Source organism: Schistocerca nitens, chromosome 6 (assembly GCF_023898315.1).
Source record: "Schistocerca nitens isolate TAMUIC-IGC-003100 chromosome 6, iqSchNite1.1, whole genome shotgun sequence".
In the NCBI taxonomy this organism is placed as follows: Eukaryota; Metazoa; Arthropoda; class Insecta; order Orthoptera; family Acrididae; genus Schistocerca; species Schistocerca nitens.
The window spans coordinates 528,887,027-528,907,603 of record NC_064619.1 but is presented as its reverse complement, the minus strand read 5'-3'; the positions used below and the strand labels follow the sequence as shown (position 1 = coordinate 528,907,603).

Here is a 20,577-nt window from a genome sequence, read left to right as displayed (position 1 = left end):
CTTCCTGTCAAGTTCGTTTTTAAATGACTGTATTTCCTTTTGTGTGCTTTACCTGATACATTTTTATATATTCTTCTTTCAGCAATTAAATTAAATATCTCCTGTTATACAAGGATTACTGCTTATCTTTCTACCTGCTGGACCCTATGCTGCCTTCATTATTTTATTTCTCAAAGCTACCCATCTATCTTCTGTTATGTTAATGGATGTGACCTTTTCAAGCAATTTACATTGCGTAGTCAGAAAGTAGCAAGTATTTTTACCTATTTATGTGCAATGGTTACATTTGTTTATGATGAGGGTTAACTGCCATTCCTTGCACTGTGTGTCAATCTTCTGCACGTCTTCCTCCATTTTGCTACAATTTTTTAGGATTGAAACTTCTCTAATCATTCATGGACAACCTCATAGGGATTTAAAAGTTACCCAATAGGTTATTTATATATTATGTGGTGAACAGTAATGGTCCTGTAGCAACCCCTTCGATTGTACCTCTAAGCACTTCCACAAGTGGGGATTTCTCTGTGTTCAAAATGAGACACTCTGTTCTATTTATTAGAAAGCCTTCAGTCCAGTCACTAAGTTGGTGTGATTTTCTATGAGAGTGTGGTAATAATGAGCATAAGAGTGGGTGTCGAGTTACTGGAAACAAAGTTTTCTTTCTGTATTTATTATTATTTCTTTCTTTTCTTGTATTATTATTATTATTATTATTGTTATTGTTATTATTATTATTATTATTAAATACAGAGCAGTGTACTAAAGCAAAATGTCTACGAACGTGGTGTAGATTTCAGGTAGAGGGACACACATTCATAATACTACTCCAACAGGAGGTAAACTAAGAAGGCGGACACCTAACATTGTAGCAAATGAATAGACCTTGTTCCTGTGTCTGTTATGAACTAGAAACTACAGGCCGATTAACCTTTTGCATACCTGCCAGCATTCTCTCTCTTTCCTGCAGCCAATTTTCTTATTCTTTAGATTCTGCAGAGATGTACATTTAGCCACTTTTCCTAAATGCTGATGCATCTAGCACTTTTAATTTTTTTGACTTACACCTACTGAAGGCCACTTACAACCAAACATGCAGTTATTAGCCATAATTTTAATTTTTTAGCACAAATTTCTATTAATTCAACATGTTGACTTTCCAATATCTGAACTAAGTAATGTCAAGACATTTTATTCCAACAGAAATGTAAATTTAGGGTACATAACTGAAATATATTAATGAACAATTTTAAGTAGTAACTTAAACTATGCAAAACAAAACAAAAAGTATGCTTACAAAAACACACAATTCTGTGTCTGTTTCTGACAATTTTACACAAACTATCTGTGGCGAGTATAAATTCTGCAAGCTCTAGCCTGTGGGGTAGTTAGGAAACATCAATGTAAAATGGTGATATGGGAATTCAAACAAACATCTGTGGTAGTTACATTTCCCCTTATCTGTTATGAATTATGATACTTAAAACGTGTAACTTCTCATACGTCTCTTTCATTTAACAAAGAAGTTACTGGCACTGTGTATGAGACTCTTAACTGTGCCAAATTGTATTCCTTATCTTATCTATATTACATTCTCATGATCCCTTGCCTTCACTGTCTGCAAATCAAAAACTGTCAAAAGTCTGCAGAGTCTGCAAAGCACCAGCTGCTGCCAGTTCACTTAATCAGTTCCCTGACTTTGTATTTCCAATAGAGAGTAATTGAGAAAAACACATAAAAAGCTGATAAACATAAACTAGAAAAGGTTGAAATGAACTGAGATTTAAAAAGCTACAACGAACCCCCCCCCCCCCCCCCCCAAAAAAAAAGTAATTTGAAAAACACAAGCACCAAGCCTGCACACCAGATACTGAAAAAGCAACTTCCAAAGCTATGGACACACAAAAACAAAACTGCATATTTCCTGTCATAGGCCTGAGGTTCAGCATAATTTGATCCTATTTCATTGCTTCTTTTTTGAGGTATGGCAGTATTTGCTTCTCTTTAGTTTCTGTTGCTGACCCCTCAGGGTCAGAACTGGACAAACTGGACAAAACATAGTGTAACTAGCTTCTAAACTTTTATTTTTATTTCTGTTGATTTTTATTATGGTGTGGAGCCTAGATCCAACTAATTACCAGGGATATGAAAACAGTCAAAATACATATTATTAATGGTTAGAAATAGTTGGTTAGAAACTGTATCAATAATAAGCTATCAGCCTGCTATTAACTATTTGTCCATTTTGCTAGTTCTGCCTTAATAATGTTATTTTACTACAGTATTTTTATACTCGTCAAAATCACATTAAACAGCAAATCTGATATGTCAAGTTATCAGTTGGTATAGATAATAGGACGAACTTATGCCTCAATATTAATATTTTCTATGATGTATATGTACAGACTGAAATGACAAACGAAAATTTGCAGTACTGCCGGTATTCGAACCCAGTTCTCCTGCTCACTAGGCAAATGTGCTAACCATTATACCACCCTGCCACAGTGACTTTATACAACTGCATGGATTACCCTAGCATACCTTCTCCTCGATACAAATTCCCATTCACGCCTCGGCCCTCTTGGTGTTCCTCTGGAGAGAGGAGTGCTAGGGCAGCCTGTGCAGTTGTGAAAAGCCACTGTGCCTGGGTGGCATACTGGTTAGCACATCTGCCTAGTGAGCAGGAGGACCCAGCTTTGTGCCTCAGCACAAATTTTCATTTGTCGCTTTAGTCTGCATATATACATAATAGATGCTTGGGACTTGAAAATGTCTCTGGAACTATACAGGGTGTTACAAAAAGGTACGGCCAAACTTTCAGGAAACATTCCTCACACACAAATAAAGAAAAGATGTTATGTGGACATGTGTCTGGAAAGGCTTAATTTCCATGTTAGAGCTCATTTAAGTTTCGTCAGTATGTACTGTACTTCCTTGATTCTGATGATCAAATTGTAAATTTTCACAATCAACATGTGTGGGCTGACAAGAATCCGCACACAATTGTGCAATCACGTCATCAACACAGATTTTCTGTCAATGTTTAGGCAGCATTGTTGGTGATGTATTGATTGGGCCCCATGTTCTTCCACCTACGCTCAATGGAGCACGTTATCACGATTTCATACGGGATACTCTACCTGTGCTGCTAGAACATGTGCCTTTACAAGTACGACACAACATGTGGTTCATGCACGATGGAGCTCCCGCACATTTCAGTCGAAGTGTTTGTATGCTTCTCAACAACAGATTCGGTGACCAATGGATTGGTAGAGGCGGACCAATTCCATGGCCTCCACGCTCTCCTGACCTCAACCCTCTTGACTCATTTATGGGGGCATTTGAAAGCTCTTGTCTACGCAACCCCAGTACCAAATGTAGAGACTCTTTGTGCTCGTATTGTGGACGGTTGTGATACAATACGCCATTCTCCAGGGCTGCATCAGCGCATCAGGGATTCCATGCGACGGAGGGTGGATGCATGTGTCCTCCCTAACGGAGGACATTTTGAACATTTCCTGTAACAAAGTGTTTGAAGTCACACTGGTACGTTCTGTTACTGTGTGTTTCCATTCCATGATTAATGTGATTTGAAGAGAAGTAATAAAATGAGCTCTAACATGGAAAGTAAGCGTTTGCGGACACATGTCCACATAACATATTTTCTTTCTTTGTGTGTGAGGAATGTTTCCTGAAAGTTTGGCCGTACCTTTTTGTAACACCCTTTATAGATTCGTACATTCATATAACTACTACATTAATATAATTAGTACAGTCATATAATTAGTACATTCATATAATTAATTACATTATACTGTGTGATGGTACAAACTTGGTTTATTGAGTACCATTTGCTTCTGACGTATTTTCTTTTGCATATGGCAATCTGAAAACTGCTGGGCTTGAGTGAGAATCAACTGGAAGATTTTTCTTTGCTAGACATAGATTAATAACATTGCAAACACGAGTAAGAAGTGGATCATAGCACTTTTCTTCTGGACATGTAATACAGAATTTGTACATAATTTGCAATCCATTGTTCCCAATCACAGTCTTTCTGCCCAATTCTGGAACAGAAATTTGTATACAATGAGGCTTACTCTGCAGTGTAACAATTTAAATCTGTAAAATTTATGAATCTCTCAGTTTCACAATATTGTTTGTCATGGATAAATATTGTATTGACACGCTAAACATATTTAAATTCCAAAAAATATGTTCTTAAAACTAAAGTCAAAGAAGAATGCAAAAGTCATTTATGAGTCAAATGGTTTATAGTAAGTAGGGTGCCTGTTACAGTTAGTACAAGAAGTTCAAATTTAAATTTTTAAAATACCAGTAGATAGTTGTCAAAGCAGTGGAAACCAATACAGTGCCTGATTTCCAAACATTACTCAATTATATATAACTTCTTCACACGGTAGACTGTTATCATCTTTCAGATATTACAAATTTCTGACATTCCTGCTCGTGTTAAATTAAAAAGAGTTATAAGAAGTTTTGCAAATTATGCTAATGTTTTAACTAACTAACTGTTAATGTCAATTTAACATGAAGTATAATATGGACCACATTTTATCAATATTCATTCACAAGAAACATGGTGTTATGGTGTCTGAAATCTAAACATTAATACTCACTAGATAGGCAAATATTTTGCAAGATAACCAAGATATGGTTACATATCCTGATTCTCATTTTTCCATCATAACGTTCCCATCTTTCAACCAGGCGCAACAATAATGGTACCAATCCAGTTTTCACAATGCGGGAACAACAAGATTCTGAAAACAGAGAAACTGTTTTATGTTGAAAGGAAAAAAGGGTGAGGGTAGATAATCAGCTAAACACAGGTTACAAACATACTGTTTTTACTAAGATGATGAAGCACACTAAGACATAGCTTCAGTTTTGGTGATGGGGAAAAACCCATTGTCACAAGGGTTTTCTCCACTGTAGGAACAATGCCATCTTTGAGTAATACTGTTGTGGTGTAAGCTGAAAATGAAATTGAGAACATAAATAAATAATAACATATTCCAAAATTATTTCTGTAAGTATATAAATTACTTCCAATTAGGAGTAAGAAACTTGAACAGTTCAATTAATACACAAAACAATACTTACTGTTTCTAGAGAGAGCTTTTATAATCAAAAGGAGTGGAAAAATTAATCTTGTGTTATTATGATGCATTCTTAATAAATAATGGAATGTCTTGACAGCTCCTAACAGCCTTGCCTTCAAGGAAAACTTTGGATCTGTTAAAAAAAAAAAAAATCACTATGCACTCACATTTGGTTACATAACAACAGAAATAAGATGATTTCATGAATTAGGAAAACAGAAAAAAAAGAAAAAAAAATTAGAGTTTGATAACTACTGTTCAAGGTTTTAAATATGTAAACATTGTCTACATAAAATGTTTATAACAGATAAAATAGAAGAGATTACGAACTGCACATGTATCAAATACAAAATTATATTCTGCTCCTATAAAAATCACCTTCTACAAGCTGTAGTATAGTGTATGTTCGAGGCCATTTCGTTACATGATCAGCTGCTCTCTTTCACAGTCAATTCTTGACTGAAACAATACATGCCTCCACAGATAGTCCAAGTTACCTGATCAAGCTTTTCTTTTTTTTGTTCTGTGCACCCATCCATCATCATTACACGACCACCACCACCACCACCACCACCACCACCACCACCACCACCACCACCACCACAACAACAACATTCTCTTTCTGGTTGAATTGGCCACTTCTCTTGCTTCAGATGACTATGCAATAAAGATAATTCTGCTCACTAAAGTGCCCATCTGTGGAGAGAAAATTCTTTAATTTATTCACTATGCAATGTGTATGTTCCTCAACAAGAATAAATAGTAGGCCCCCTTCACTACCGAGAGTGGGATGCCTACTGCTAAACATCAGGCATACAGGTCAACTGCTCCAAGTCTCTGATATAATTGCCAGTTAATAACAACCCCTGCAGCATTTGAAAGCTCTTCAGACATTTGTTTCAGAGGCATTAAATTTTCTAAAATTAAAGGCCTGATACTGGTCCAGTTGTAGAGTGGTTTCTTATGCTAGCCTGCAACAAATATTTTCTATACATCTGAACTACTGAAAAATCCATGAACTGGCACTTTGCAGTACATTCAAAGCTACCAAGCCTACACTATGAGACTGCTTGCAGGTAACCAAGGATTGTACCATGCAGAAAGAAGTCTGAGGGCCGGCCATGTGGCATTATGTTTTAAAATTCTTTAGGAGTTTACATTTTGCTTTAAGAAAACACTCGTCTCATTCTGCATGCAGTGCACTACTTTCTTTACCTTGAAATTACTTCTCTATCTAAAGTAAGGAATATTCCTTTCCCATGTAGGCAGTGCAATTTTGGTTTGTAGGTAAATCTTAGTGTTCATTTACAGTAACCAGTTTTTTTTCTCATTCTGTTTTCTCTCTTTACAGATTATACTTAACTTTTTGACACAACTGTCAAACATCTCATTATAAAAGGTTAACTGAAATAACAGTTCAACTTTAATGATATCAATGTTTCCCTCTATTTAAGTTAAATATCTTTCCCACCTACTTATTTGTCACTTCTGAACAGTATTTTCTCTTTTTCCTACAATGTTTAGCTTTTATTCCTAAGTGTCACTCTTTGGCATTTCTACATTCTGTTAACAACTTTGTACTGACCTGAATTTTTTAAAAACTTTCTTTCACTTCCTCCCTCTGTCACCTTTAATATTCTTTCCTCCCAGACACACTCCCACTCAGACTCGCTGTACCACCAATGACTGACTGTGGACCAATGGAAACATGTCACTTGCTTGGAAGAATCAAATTTCTTGTTACACCAGTTCATGTCCAGATATGCCATCATCACAGCCAATGACTTCTTGAAACATACACTGTGCCATGGACACAGGCTAGGGGGGCAGTATTATGTTACGAGGGATATTCAACGGGATTCCATGGGAACTGCGGCACTGCTTGAATGCACGATGACATCTGTGGACAAGGACTATGCAAACATTACTTAGGACCACCAGCATCGTTTCATGCTTGATGTTTCCCCGAAAGCAGTGGAATCTTCCAGGAGGATAACTGCCCATGTTACAAAGACATAATAATGCTACATTGGTTTGAGGAGAATAATAGTACATTCATGTTGGTGTCTTGGCCTCCAAATTTGCCTGATCTGAATCTATAGGCATATGCCTAGGATGCTATCTGACATCAAATATGTGCCCATAAACCATTAGTCCATAGATATCTGATGCCACATATGTCTGTAAGCCTACCAAGGACATGTCAAATCTATGCCACAGAGAATGGTTGCTGTATTTTGTTACAAAGGTGGACCAAAACACTATTAAGCAGGTGGTCATAATTTTTTGGATTATCAGTGGAAGTTCTGAGATCAGTGTCTTATTCCTTATTTCTCAATTTTCTTGACACCTGCTGAGGAGGTGTTCCTTCCATGGTTGTTTTCATAGAATGGGTATTTATAATCTACAGTGCTGGAAAAAATGCAAAACCAGCAAGGAGTGTGTCCAGTGGCACCAGAATGTAATATATGCGTACTGAGGGTTGTAGTGTTAGCGATTCATTTGTCACAGTTATCAGAGATCAGATGGTTCTCTGGGTGCCTCCTCTGTTTTGATTCTGCAGCCAATAACTGCACTGAGTTTAGAGCTGAACAGTCTGTGCAACAGTCATTCTAGTGTACAACCATGTCCTGCTGACAGAAACGCACACCTGTTGAAAAGTTTCATTCCCACACTCATAGACTAGGTTCTAGATGTCCACATAATACAGACATACATCAGGACTGACACACTGTGAGAGCAGCAGTGGCTGATTGAACATCATCCAGGAAAGAAATCTTGGCACATGTTGCACCTGATGTGTAACCAAGGACCATTGGGAACCATCTGCTTGCAGCAGCACAAAGGTAACACGTGCCCCCGACCAGGCTTCCACTGACACCATAACACCGCCAAGGACAGTTACTCTAGTGTTGTGAAAGAATCAACTCAGGAGTGGAATGGCACTCTGTTGTTTTCAATGATAACAGTAGGTTCTGTCTGTACACGAGTGATAGACATACATGAGAACACCATAGACCTGGTGAGCTGCCTAGTCCACAGTGCATTCACCCTCGAAACAGTGGTCCCATTCCAGGCTTCACTTTTTGTGTGTGTGTGTGTGTGTGTGTGTGTGTGTGTGTGTGTGTGTGTGTGTGTGGGCGCGCGCGCACAATCAGTGCCCACTACACTGCACAGGTTGTTATCCCTGGGCTATTCCCATTTCTTTGACAGGAAGGTGATGTGCTTTTTAGCAGGACAATGCATATCCACATAATGGCTGCTGCGACACAACATGCTCTTCATAGTGTACAACAACTACCTCATCAGCAAGATTGCCCAGATCTCTCATTGATTGAACGTGCATGGAACAAAGTGAAGCAGATACAAACTTGTTCTCTAGAGTCTGCAAGAATCATTACCAAATTGCAACAGAAGGTGCACAATGCTTGGGACAGCTTAATGCAGGATTCCATTCTACATTTGCACATGAAAATACACACCTGCGCAAGAGGAAAGTACACTATTCATTGATGCGACTGTTTGGGCATCCTTTACTGTGTCGTGTGTTTGATATATTACTCCTACAATGATGAACTATCTGTCACATCATCTCTGTCAATAAAACAGCCTAGTTCTTGAGGGTGTTGCAGTTGTTCCAGCACTGTATGGTGGCCAACTGAAATCATAGGGGCTTTTTGTTTTTCAGTTACTAGGGTCCCAGTTGCTCCTAAGTGCTGTATTGGATCTGTCCACACTTGCAGTAGAGGCTTCCCATGGGTTTTATTTGAATAATAAAAATTTGGTGTGGCAGATGTCCCACACACTGAGCAAAATAGCTCTCATTCATTACAGATTTGAGAGATACAAATGTACCCGAATTGAACACACAGAAAATTTACAAAATAAGGAAACCAGTTCTCACCTCTCTGGGCAAGCTGAGAGATAACCCATAAAATCTCTTGTAACAATATCTCTGGAACATTTGATTCCTTTACTTGCATTTGCAGCAGCAATTTCACTAATGTCTGCGATGCATTTATAGCAATGAGTTGCCGGATGACTGGACTTCTGTTCTTTCCTGCAAACAAACAACAAAGAAAGTGCAAGTAGTAAACATATGGTGCATCAAAAACAATTTATGAATTTTAGTGGTACATTCTTCATACTGAACAAGAAATAAGGTTCAAAAACAAGGAATAAATTTCACCGATATACAGTATGTTGCCAAGATCCCTAATTCTTTAATAGTGTTGAACAATCTGCAAGTTTTCATAGCACACTGATTAAGTTGTTCTGTGTGCTAAGAATGTGTGCTAACTGACGGACGATGCATACACATACAGTTTTAGTGCACTTTATATCTTAAACTGCTACTGGTCTCTAGCCTGAATTGCACCTCGAAAATTTTCATCCACCTACAATGGTTGGGATAAGTCCGTATGGAAGAAAATCGTGCATATTACACATTCATAAAATGTTTATTCAATAACAACTTAGAAATTATGGTTTTTCACATATATGACGCGCGCGCACACCCACACACACCCACCCTGACCCACCGCCACCCACCCACCCACCCACACACCCACCCACACACCCACCCACACACCCACCCACACACCCACCCACACACTTACTTTTAAAAAAATAATTTACCAAGTGTAATACCTATTCTTGGAGAAACACACTCGCGTAGTATCCCAGCAAGGCTGCATGTTGTTAGTTGGTCCTTCACAGTCTGTAAAACAGAGTTACATGATATTTCACAATAATGTTAATTATCATCCAAAGATTAATGTGTTAATGTTACTATCAACCTAATTAAATTAATTTCTAGAGTATACTTCAAGAAGTTCCATTTTTAATTTTATTAGTAGTTTGGACTCTAAGAATTCATGACAGTATCTACAAACGAAGCTTAAATGTAGTTAGCAAAAAGGAAAATAACTGATGTGGCCCATACTGTAACAAATTAATTTTGCCCAAATGCAGCAAAATTGTTTTATTTGTGGTGGATGTTTAGTTGGTACTGTGGAGATTGAAAAACAATGCACACTGCAACCTTCCTGAATGCCGCCTAAAATACAAGGCATGTGTGTAGCACAGACAATGGCAGAATTTCCCACAAAGAGGGAGGGGGTACAACGATAAATCTCTGGTACACATTTTATATTCAGTGCATAACTCTTACAAGTTCCCAGAAATGTCAGTGAGTGATTAAACCCTGACACAGAGACACTGTTGCTGATTCTCAGCACACATTTATCCTTCCTCATCAGCAAAATACAAACATGGCTTTAGCGTATCCATTCAAAACTCTGACAAAGACACCCTCTTCTCCTTGCTGCACAACTTAATGACCACAGCAGTTTACCATCTGTCTAAGCACAAAAGACACCTTGTAGTTGCTTGCTAACATTAAATTTAGTTTTACATGGCAGAGTGGCTGTAGTAGAGCAGAGAAACATGGCAACATTACACAATGTGTGTGCTCATCTATGCTCCATTCAAAAAAAGAAAAAAAAAAGAGAAAATAATTTTTGCACTAGAAGACAGAAAAAAATTGGGCAAAATTTCCATGTTCAAAAATTGCCCTCTTCTGGGACTAGTAATCTTGTGAACTCCAAGTGTAACACAGTGCAGAATGCTAACATAGTTACAAATTGTGCAACCCAATGGGCATGGCTTGTAATGTAGCAGACCAAGATCCCTTTATTGTAGTATACGATACACCTTTTGTTGTGGCATAAAGTCAGCACCGGCACACCAGTCAGGAACAACAGAGAACAGGAGGCTGCGAGAAGAGGTCAGCCAATTGCACGCTGACCAACCTCCCTCCAGGATGACAACGCGACAGCGTCGGCCCTAGGTCAAGAGGACGTAAGCGCCACGCCCGACTCGTGGCAGCCCACTTCAATAGCAGCTTCAATGTTAGCCACTTCATTAGCCAACACATCTTAGCCTCTTCATTAGCGCCCTCTAAATAGCACAGAGTTGGGTTTGTCTATTCTGAAGGAGAATGATTATTTTTTATGCCGCCCTTTGCTTGCGACACATCTGTGTAATCAAAGTGAAGTATCTGTATTTGTCTAGTTGTAATAAAATTCATTAATATGAGTTGTTATATTGTTTGTCTAGTGAACTGAGTACGCAGGATTCCCAGACACAACACCTTTCTTAAACAACATGATACATTTGTACATTTCATTTTTATTGCTTAACAGTGCACTCCTGTTTCCGAAAATTGCAAAACCTAGAAAGAACAGTCTGAATAACTCCGAAACAGGAGGAGATGTGAACTGTAATAAGTGATTAAGGTCACAGAGAGCATGCTTGTAGATCTTGCAGCACTCTTGTTTAGTGTTACTGGGCGGAACAGTGTTACACCATACTCAGTCAGTCAAGAACCACCAAACAAAGTGGAACCATGCAAGCAAATGCCCGTATACCTTGATGCCAAAGGGCACTTAGCAGAAGGCAAGTGAGTTTGAAAGCAGCAGAATGATTGGTTTCTGGAAAACGAGTTTGTTGTACCACGACACTGCGGCTACCAAAGAGAAGAAAGAAGATGGCCATACACACCGACAAGCAGGCACTGTGACCATAGCATTAATGACTCCATATTACCTGCAATCCGCAACTGACAGAACTGCTTTGTCCATAGTGCTGGCATGACACTAGAGGGCAGCAAAGGGAGTGGATACATCTGCATTGATGATTCAACATTGTCTTTGAAGGCTGGACTTTGCTATCGTATCTGCTTCCAGTGACCGGAAACAACCAGTGCCTCTGATACAATCTACATCTACATCTACATCCATACTCTGGAAGCCACCTGACGGTGTGTGGCGGTGGGTACCTTGAGTACCTCTATCGGTTCTCCCTTCTATTCCAGTCTCATATTGTTCATGGAAAGACAGATTGTCGGTACGCCTCTGTGTGGGTTCTAGTCTCTCTGATTTTATCCTCATGGTCTCTTCACGAGATATACATAGGAGAGAGCAATATACTGCTCGAGTTCTCAATGAAGGTATGTTTTCGAAACTTCAACAAGAGCCCTTAATGAGCTAATGAGCATCTATATTGCAGAGTCTTCCACTGGAGTTTATTTGTCATCTCCGTAATGCTTTCGCAAATACTAAAAGATCCTGTAATGAAGCGCACTGCTCTCCATTGGATCTTCTCTATCTCTTCTATCAACCCTACCTGGTACGGACTCCACACCGGTGAGCAGTATTCAAGCAGTGGACAAACAAGTTTACTGTGACCTACTTCCTTCGTTTTCGGACTGCATTTCCTTAAGATTCTTCCAATGAATCTCAGTCTGGCATCTGCTTTACCGACGATTGCTTTTATACCGTCATTCCATTTTAAATCACTCCTAATGCCTACTCCTAGATAATTTATGGAATTAACTGCTTCAAGTTGCTGACCTGCTATATTGTAGCTAAATTATAAAGGATCTTTCTTTCTATGTATTCACAGCACATTACACTTGTCTACATTGAGATTCAATTGCCATTCCCTGCACCATGAGTCACTTCGTTGCAGGTCCTCCTGCATTTCAGTACAATGTTCTGCTGTTACAACCTCTCGATATACTACAGCATCATCCGCAAAAAGCCTCAGTGCAAGAATGCTATCACTAGCATGCTGAGTGACAAAATGTAGTGATTTCAGGCGAATACTGCTTCAACTTGCCCTCTGACAATGGTGCCTGCATATAAGTTAGTTGCAAACCTGTAGAAAGAGATATGGTAAACTGCACTGTTGAGCAGCACAGCAGTCAAATGTGAAGTGTGATGATTTGGGGCACCATTGGCTATAAAGTGATATTGCTTCCTATGTACCGAAGCCAATCTGAACAGCAACCACTACTTAAAGGAGGTCCAGATCCCGAGGCACTGCCCCTCTTGTACATAGCTATGTACGCTATATTTCAGCAGGACAATAACCACCCACATGTGGCGAGTAATGTGCACACCTTCTACGAAGAAAAACGGGTACAACTGCTTCCCTGGACTGCTCTTTCGCCTGAAATTCAACCACTGAATGTGTCTGGGATACTGTCAGTCGACAATTAGTTAATTCTGGTCATCCTGCAACCGCTGTGTGTACTCTGTGGACACTGCTTACTCTGTGGACATGCTTCAAAACCACGTGGCAGTGTGTATTCCTCAGCAGCATATTCAGACCCTTTTTTATTTCATGTCACAATGTTTAGAGGCTCTGGTTGTGGCACCTGGTGGCTTCACACAGCACTGAATTTTCGTGGTCAAAATACATGTGCAGCTAATCTCTGGAATAAAATTCATTTCAACTACGTCTTCTTCTTTGGCTTGCAATTTTCACAAACAGTAGTGGATTACATAGCACTATTCAATTACAGTTTTATCTGTAATTTTTCTTTTATTTACAATCACTAATCTATAAATGAATTAGTTGACCAAATCAAATAATTCGTGTAATTAACGTAAAATTTTTTTGTAGAAGTTACAATTACTGAAAGAATATTCATACTAATCAGTATTTAACTCTTTTGGGCGAATGTTGAAACACAAAACAAACAGGAAAAAAATAATTACAGTAGTTTTAAATGAGAAAAAGAAAAAGTTGGCAAAAACTGGAAATTTTAAAGTGATTCTTGTCGTGAAATTATTTGGATCATGAAACTGTAATTATACCATGCATTAAAAAAAGAAGTAAACACTTTCATGATTGTCCAGCAGTTAGAACAGTGAACATGGTTCGACCACAGGGGGAATTTGAATCACTCTCGGTTCAGTGGAAGCACGGGATCAGTTACATTTGTGTTACGAACAGTTATTAAGCATAAAAAGAGTTGAAATTGAGTTGCCACTAGACTATTTACTCAGCAAAATCCTTGCATCACATAAAATTATAATAATAATTAAAATAATAATAATCACATGACGACTTCTGCAGAACGGTAGATAAATATGATCAACAATCATCTTCACCTGAGACTCAAGAAGATAAGTAATAAGTAATTATTTACGTAATGTCTGCCTGCTCTTTAATATACCCACCAGCGGGGTAGAAGGATTGCAGATCGGAAGGACGGAGGAGTGCCGCCTGAGGAGAGAGGAGATGCGTGTCACGTGGACTTAGCCACAGAGAGCCACGAGGTAAGCAAGATACTCAGTTGTAAAAGAGTAGTACGCTGCGTGTGTAGTTATAAATCATACTAAGCCTCTATACGACCCAACTTCTGACCTTCATTTGTTGGCTTTTGTTCTTGGTGTTTATTCAATGCTCCGCTAACGACGAACTTGGCTTCGATTAATACTACCCGTTCGTAGCAGGCACGGACACACTTGTTGCAACGATTCCCTGCCCGTTCGTGTTTATGCCGACACGTTCGCAAGCAGTGCTAGTGTTATGGGTCATATTACGGCCCGATGCGCTTTAGGAAGTGTCACGACTTTAAGCGGACGAGGTGCTGGTTGCAACCTTCGCATTTTATTTATTTATTTATTTATTTATTATTATTATTATTTTTAATTGAGCACATTTCCGATTGAGAGAGTAAATGGTCCAGGAAGTTTCTGCACAGTGGACGTCGGTCTGAAAGGTGATTATGTTACGTAAGGTGGTCTGCCATAACTTCCACAGACGGGTTCTTGAATACATCGGGATGATAAGTGACCGAAACAGAAACATCAGAAGCACCTCAACCGTGGTACAACGTAAAGCTTAACGTGTCATAATAAGAGTTCTTCAGCTAAGCTGTCCACCTTAGCTATATCCCGAACCGTTTAAGATTGCGTAATTCTGTTTCCAACCAGGTAAACTGTGAAAAGTCCTCACAAAATGAGAACAGTCCCTAAACAGCGATATCGATATCAACTTCGCTTTTGTAAATGGAACTATAGTAATTTCCGCGGCATGGATCATAATTCTGAAACAGATGAATTCCATGTCTTTTTACTCTTCAAAATGCTAGTACTTTTGGAGAAGTTACAACATGAAACCGACTGTGTCTTATGCGGAAGTTCGTGCTATTATACGGAATTATTGTGTGAGGATGGTTGGGCGCTAAAGCAAAGGTAATGCACTCATAAAAGCGGAACACTGGAGAAAAATTGCATTTAAATTTTATACTTATCACATTAAGTCCCATCTTTGTAAGATTTCTAAGTGGTGCAAAGATTGGCAACTTGCTTTAAATGTTCAGAAATGTAAAATTGTTCACTTCACAAAACGAAAAATCGTAGTATCCTTTGACTATAATGTCAATGAGTCACTGTTGGAATTGGCCAACTCACACTGATACCTGTGTGTAACACTTCGTAGGGATATGAAGTGGAATGATCACATAGGCTCAGTAGTGGGTAAAGCAGGTGGTAGACCCCGTTTATTGGTGGAATACTGGGGAGGTGGGAACAGTCTACAAAAGGGATTGCTTACAAATCACTCGTGCGACCCAGCCTACAATATTGCTCAAGCGTGTGAGACCTGCACCATTTAGGACTACCAGGAGATGTTGAGCATATGCAGAGAAGGACAGCACGAATGGTCACAGATTTGTTTAATCCGTGCGAGAGTGTCACAGAGATATTGAAGGAACTGAGCTGGCAGACTCTTGAAGATAGAATGTCTGTTAAAAAAATTATTACTCTAGGAATATACTACAACCCCATATGTATCGCTCACATAGGGATCGTGGGGATAAGATTAGAATAATTACTGCACAAACATAAGCATTCAAACAATCATTCTCCCCGCACTCCATTCGTGAATGGAACAGAAAAAAAACCCTAATAACTGGTACAATGGGAAGTAGACACTGCCATGCACCTCACGTTGGTCTGCATAGTATAGACGTTGACATCTGAGTACATGTGGCTGGGCAGACACACTAACTCCAAGGTAAAGGACGTGGCATCTAAAGATGATTCACCAGTTAACTACAGTAACACTTCCGCTCTCGTTTCTGCCAGAGCCTTGAAAGAAAGGTACATGTCAAAAACTACTAGATTTGTTAAACACGGAATTTAGGTTTAAAGACTGATAAATAATAACTTCACCTCACGAGCTTAATGTCAAGATACACAGCAGCAGTAGAGGAAATTACAAAATAATGTGGTCAGAAATACTTCCTTAAAATTTCATTTACATCACCAAACGTCCGAAATGCCCTCTGTCTACTGCAATACACGTTTGCAGTCGCTGGTGCAAAGGCTTCTGGACGGGCTGAAGAAACTCTTATGATATCACTGCAAACGCTGCAACAAAGCTATGTCACGAGCCAAGGAGAGGTGCTGGAGGCGATGTCGTGCTGTTAGCAGAGGCACTTGCGTTGGTCGTCTACTGCCATAGGCCATTAACGCCAAATTTACCACTGTCCTAACGGATACTTTCGTCATATGACACATACTGCTTTCCGCGGTTATTTCACACAATGTTGCTTGTCTATTAGTACTGACAACTCTACACAAATGCCGCTGCGTTGCCTTGGTCAGAGGTAATACCTGAAATTTGGTATTCACGGCACACTTTTGACACTGTAGGTCTAGGAACACTGAACTCTCAAACGATTTCCGAAATGGAATGTCCCATGCGTCTAGCTCCAGCTTACGAAGCGCACCATCGTGATTACGTTGCGCAGTAGGTCTTACATAAACAGGGTGTATACAAGGCCAAGAAAAAAATTTCCCAATTTTTCAGTTAAAATACACTACTTTCTGGGTGAAAATACGCTATACCCGGCTGGAAGGACATTTTTTCGGTGTTACGTGACAACTAACTTTCCCTCGTAGCTGTAAAACATCTCAATCCTTTACACACAGGCGTAGAACTTCACGGCATTCCCAGCACAAAACAAAACACTGTGGAAAAATCTTTAATGCGCGACAACACGGCGACAGGTTATTTTGGAATCACGGATGCATAATAAGAATCCACCTAATACAGCACGGTAGTTTCCGAACACAGAACACCAAATTATAAGACGTGTGACGCCCATGCTACGATACGGAAATAGAGACCGGAATAGCGCTCCGAATGGCTGGCAGTGAATTTCGAATTCGGGAAAATATGGCGCGATAATATGTATTCTTGTTTTACAAAATACGATTACCAGATGGCATTTTTCATCAAGAAAAGCTGGCGTTTCACATGTAATACTGGTCGTCAAAAATTTTTTGCTATTTTTCCGAGCGTGTGGTTAAGGAAGGATCGCAAGGGCATAGCTCTAACTGCAGCAGCTGAATATTTCCGAGAAGCACGATTGTCAATTCCACTGCTGTGCACTGAACATTTCGTGGATTACCAGGGTGAATCCATGTCCCATCGAGCACATCGACTTGCCGATTACGTGTGAAATTGCTCAAGAACTTACCCTGCACTTTTTTGACGGATATTATACTTTTTGCCATCGTTACTGCATAATTTTCACTCTGTGAATGAACTAAAATAAATATGGAAAACTAACCATTAAGACTGTTCTTTTTTTAAAAAAATTGCAGGTGTACTCAGTTGCCATCAAGTCTTCGAATGAAGTTCTAGTGTAATGACTGAATTCACGACATCCAGTGATTCATGGCCGTATAGCAAATTTTCGTTCATTTGGAGAAGTGCGTATGGGAGCCTGAAGATGGAATAATGAAATGCTGAAAGTGGTAGCCTTCAAACTAAAATAAAATAACATATTAAGTTGCACGGCTGCTGGTGAATTTCATTGACACTGACAATTAGCAATATTTTCCTGCGTCCTGTTATAAATGTAAACAGTTGTGACTTCACGCTCATTGAAAGTAGTTTGTTGTTACGAAGTGCTGCACAATCTTCGAACTACCGCCTTTTACATATTTTGCTGCCGTCAGACTCTTGTGTGTGCACTATGTTTTACTTTTGTCAACAGCGCATTTTCTTTGCAACTGAAGTTTTATATTGGTGCTATTCTCTCGTTTATGTTTTATTACTGCACTATTATGCTGCAGTAGCAGGATAAAGTAAAATTCTTTGTTAGATTATAAGTTCTTAACAGTCAACATCACAGAAATCTTACTAAAAACTAAAGTAATGAAAAATTCCCGGAATTCTAAAAAATTCCCGGGTACTTCTCGGCTTTTTACCAGATGGAAAAATTCCAGGGTTTTCCGAATTTCCCGATTGTATCGGGGCGTATACACGCTCATAAACCTGACCTTGTCACTTTTTTTTAACGACAGGTTTAAATTAAAACCTGTACTAGCGCTCGTTATTCAGTTGGTTGGGCTAGTGTCAATCTCAGCTGTGCGTGAAATCTTGGAAATGGCGAAAATCTTTTATCATGCAGTCAGAAAGTTTTTTTGTGCATGAATGAGTACGTCGATTCCTCTCCTTCAGTTGCCACCATGAAGAAATAGGCTGCCAAATTTAGACCAGGCTATGAAAGAGTTCAAGATCATGCATGCAAAGGTCGTCCGGAAAGTGCAACCACACCAGTCATTCGCATACAAGCGCACGATATGATCTTGGAAAATCGGCGCACGAAGGTGCGTGAAATTGCCAAGACAGAGGCGATTTCTGAAAACGTATCTGCTACGTTTTGCACGAAGAACTGCAATTGGGCAGGCTTTGTGGAAGATGGTATGGCGCCCATTCGCGGTCAATCATTAAAGAATTTCCACGACCACCTCCGATCAGAGTTTGAGGCGTTTTAGATAACACAAAAGTCGGTATGCGACACGGGATGAAACATGGATGCACAACTGCATGTCAGCATCAAAACATCAATCGAAACAGTAAACAGAAGCTGGTTCTTCAGCTCCAATGAAGATGGAGATATCAGACGAGAAAGTCATGACACGTACGGAAGGCATTTTGTGTATTATCTTCAAAATCACAAAACAATAACTGGGAATTATTTTTCTAACTTCTTGACGGACCTTTACGCAAGAATTCCAGAAAATGGGTTGGTTTCCAAAGGGAAAAAAATCACCTTTGATCGTCAAGATACGAGTAATACGCCTTCCCGAAAATGTGTTTTTTGTTGTTGTTGTCTTCAGTCCTGAGACTGGTTTGATGCAGCTCACCATGCTACTCTGTCCTGTGCAAGCTTCTTCATCTCCCCGTACTTACTGCAACCTACATCCTTCTGAATCTGTTTAGTGTATTCATCTCTTGGTCCCCCTCTACGATTTTTACCCTCCATGCTGCCCTCCAATACTAAATTGGTGATCCATTGATGCCTCAGAACATGTCCTACCAACCGATCCCTCCTTCTAGTCAAGTTGTGCCACAAATTTCTCTTCTCCCCAATTCTATAATTCCCACATAACTCCTCATTAGTTATTTGGTCTACCCATCTTATCTTCAGCATTCTTCTGTAGTACCAGATTTCGAAAGCTTCTAGTCTCTTCTTGTCCAGACACTTTATCGTCTATGTTTCACTTCCATATATGGCTACACTCCACACAAATACTTTCAGAAACGACTTCCTGACATTTAAATCTATACTCGATGTTAACAAATTTCTCTTCTTCAGAAATGCTTTCCTTGCCATTGCCAGTCTGCATTTTATATCCTGTCTTCTTCGACCATCATCAGTTATTTTGCTCCCCAAATAGCAAAACTCATTTGCTACTTTAAGTGTTTCATTTCCTAATTTAATTCCCTCAGCATCACCAAATTTAATCCGACTACATTCCATTATCCTCGTTTTGCTTTTGTTGATGTTCATCTTATATCCTCCTTTCAAGACACTGTCCATTCCATTCAACTGCTCTTCCAAGTCCTTTGCTGTCTCTGACAGAATTACAATGTCATCGGCAAACATCAAAGTTTTTATTTCTTTGCCATTGATTTTAATTCCTACTCCGAATTTTCCTTTTGTTTCCTTTACTGCTTGCTCAATATACAGATTGAATAACATCGGGGAGAGGCTACAACCCTGTCTCACTCCCTTCCCAACCACCGCTTCCCTTTCATGTCCCTCGACTCTTATAACTGCCATCTGGTTTCTGTACAAATTGTAAATAGCCTTTCGCTCTCTGTATTTTACCCCTGCCACCTTCAGAATTTGAAAAAGAGTATTCCACCCAACATTGTCAAAAGATTTCTCCAAGTCTACAAACGCGAGAAAAGTAGGATTGCCTTTCCTTAACCTTTCTTCTAGGATAAGTCGTTGGGTCAGTATTGCCTCACGTGCTCCAACATTTCTACGGAATCCAAACTGATCTTCCCCGAGGTCGGCTTCTACCAGTTTTTCCATTCGTCTGTAAAGAATTCGCGTTAGTACACGCCTGGAAATGGAAAAAAGAACACATTGACACCGGTGTGTCAGACCCACCATACTTGCTCCGGACACTGCGAGAGGGCTGTACAAGCCATGATCACACGCACGGCACAGCGGACACACCAGGAACCGCGGTGTTGGCCGTCGAATGGCGCAAGCTGCGCAGCATTTGTGCACCGCCGCCGTCAGTGTCAGCCAGTTTGCCGTGGCATACGGAGCTCCATCGCA

At 39.6% G+C, this 20,577-nt stretch overlaps 1 protein-coding gene across 5 annotated transcripts in view; it reads right to left on the bottom strand.

Moving 5' to 3' along the window:
• LOC126262566 (cytosolic carboxypeptidase 1-like) overlaps positions 1-20,577 on the bottom strand; it is a 524,760-nt gene that overhangs the window by 357,859 nt on the left and 146,324 nt on the right. For all 5 annotated transcript variants that reach the window (XM_049959267.1, XM_049959269.1, XM_049959270.1 and 2 more), the window contains exons 4-9: positions 9,774-9,843; positions 9,028-9,183; positions 5,125-5,256; positions 4,864-4,995; positions 4,638-4,781; positions 3,846-4,064 (exon numbers count right to left, since the gene is read on the bottom strand). In XM_049959267.1, the coding sequence (XP_049815224.1) occupies positions 3,846-4,064; positions 4,638-4,781; positions 4,864-4,995; positions 5,125-5,256; positions 9,028-9,183; positions 9,774-9,843 (853 nt within the window). The remainder of the gene's footprint in view (positions 1-3,845; positions 4,065-4,637; positions 4,782-4,863; positions 4,996-5,124; positions 5,257-9,027; positions 9,184-9,773; positions 9,844-20,577) is intronic.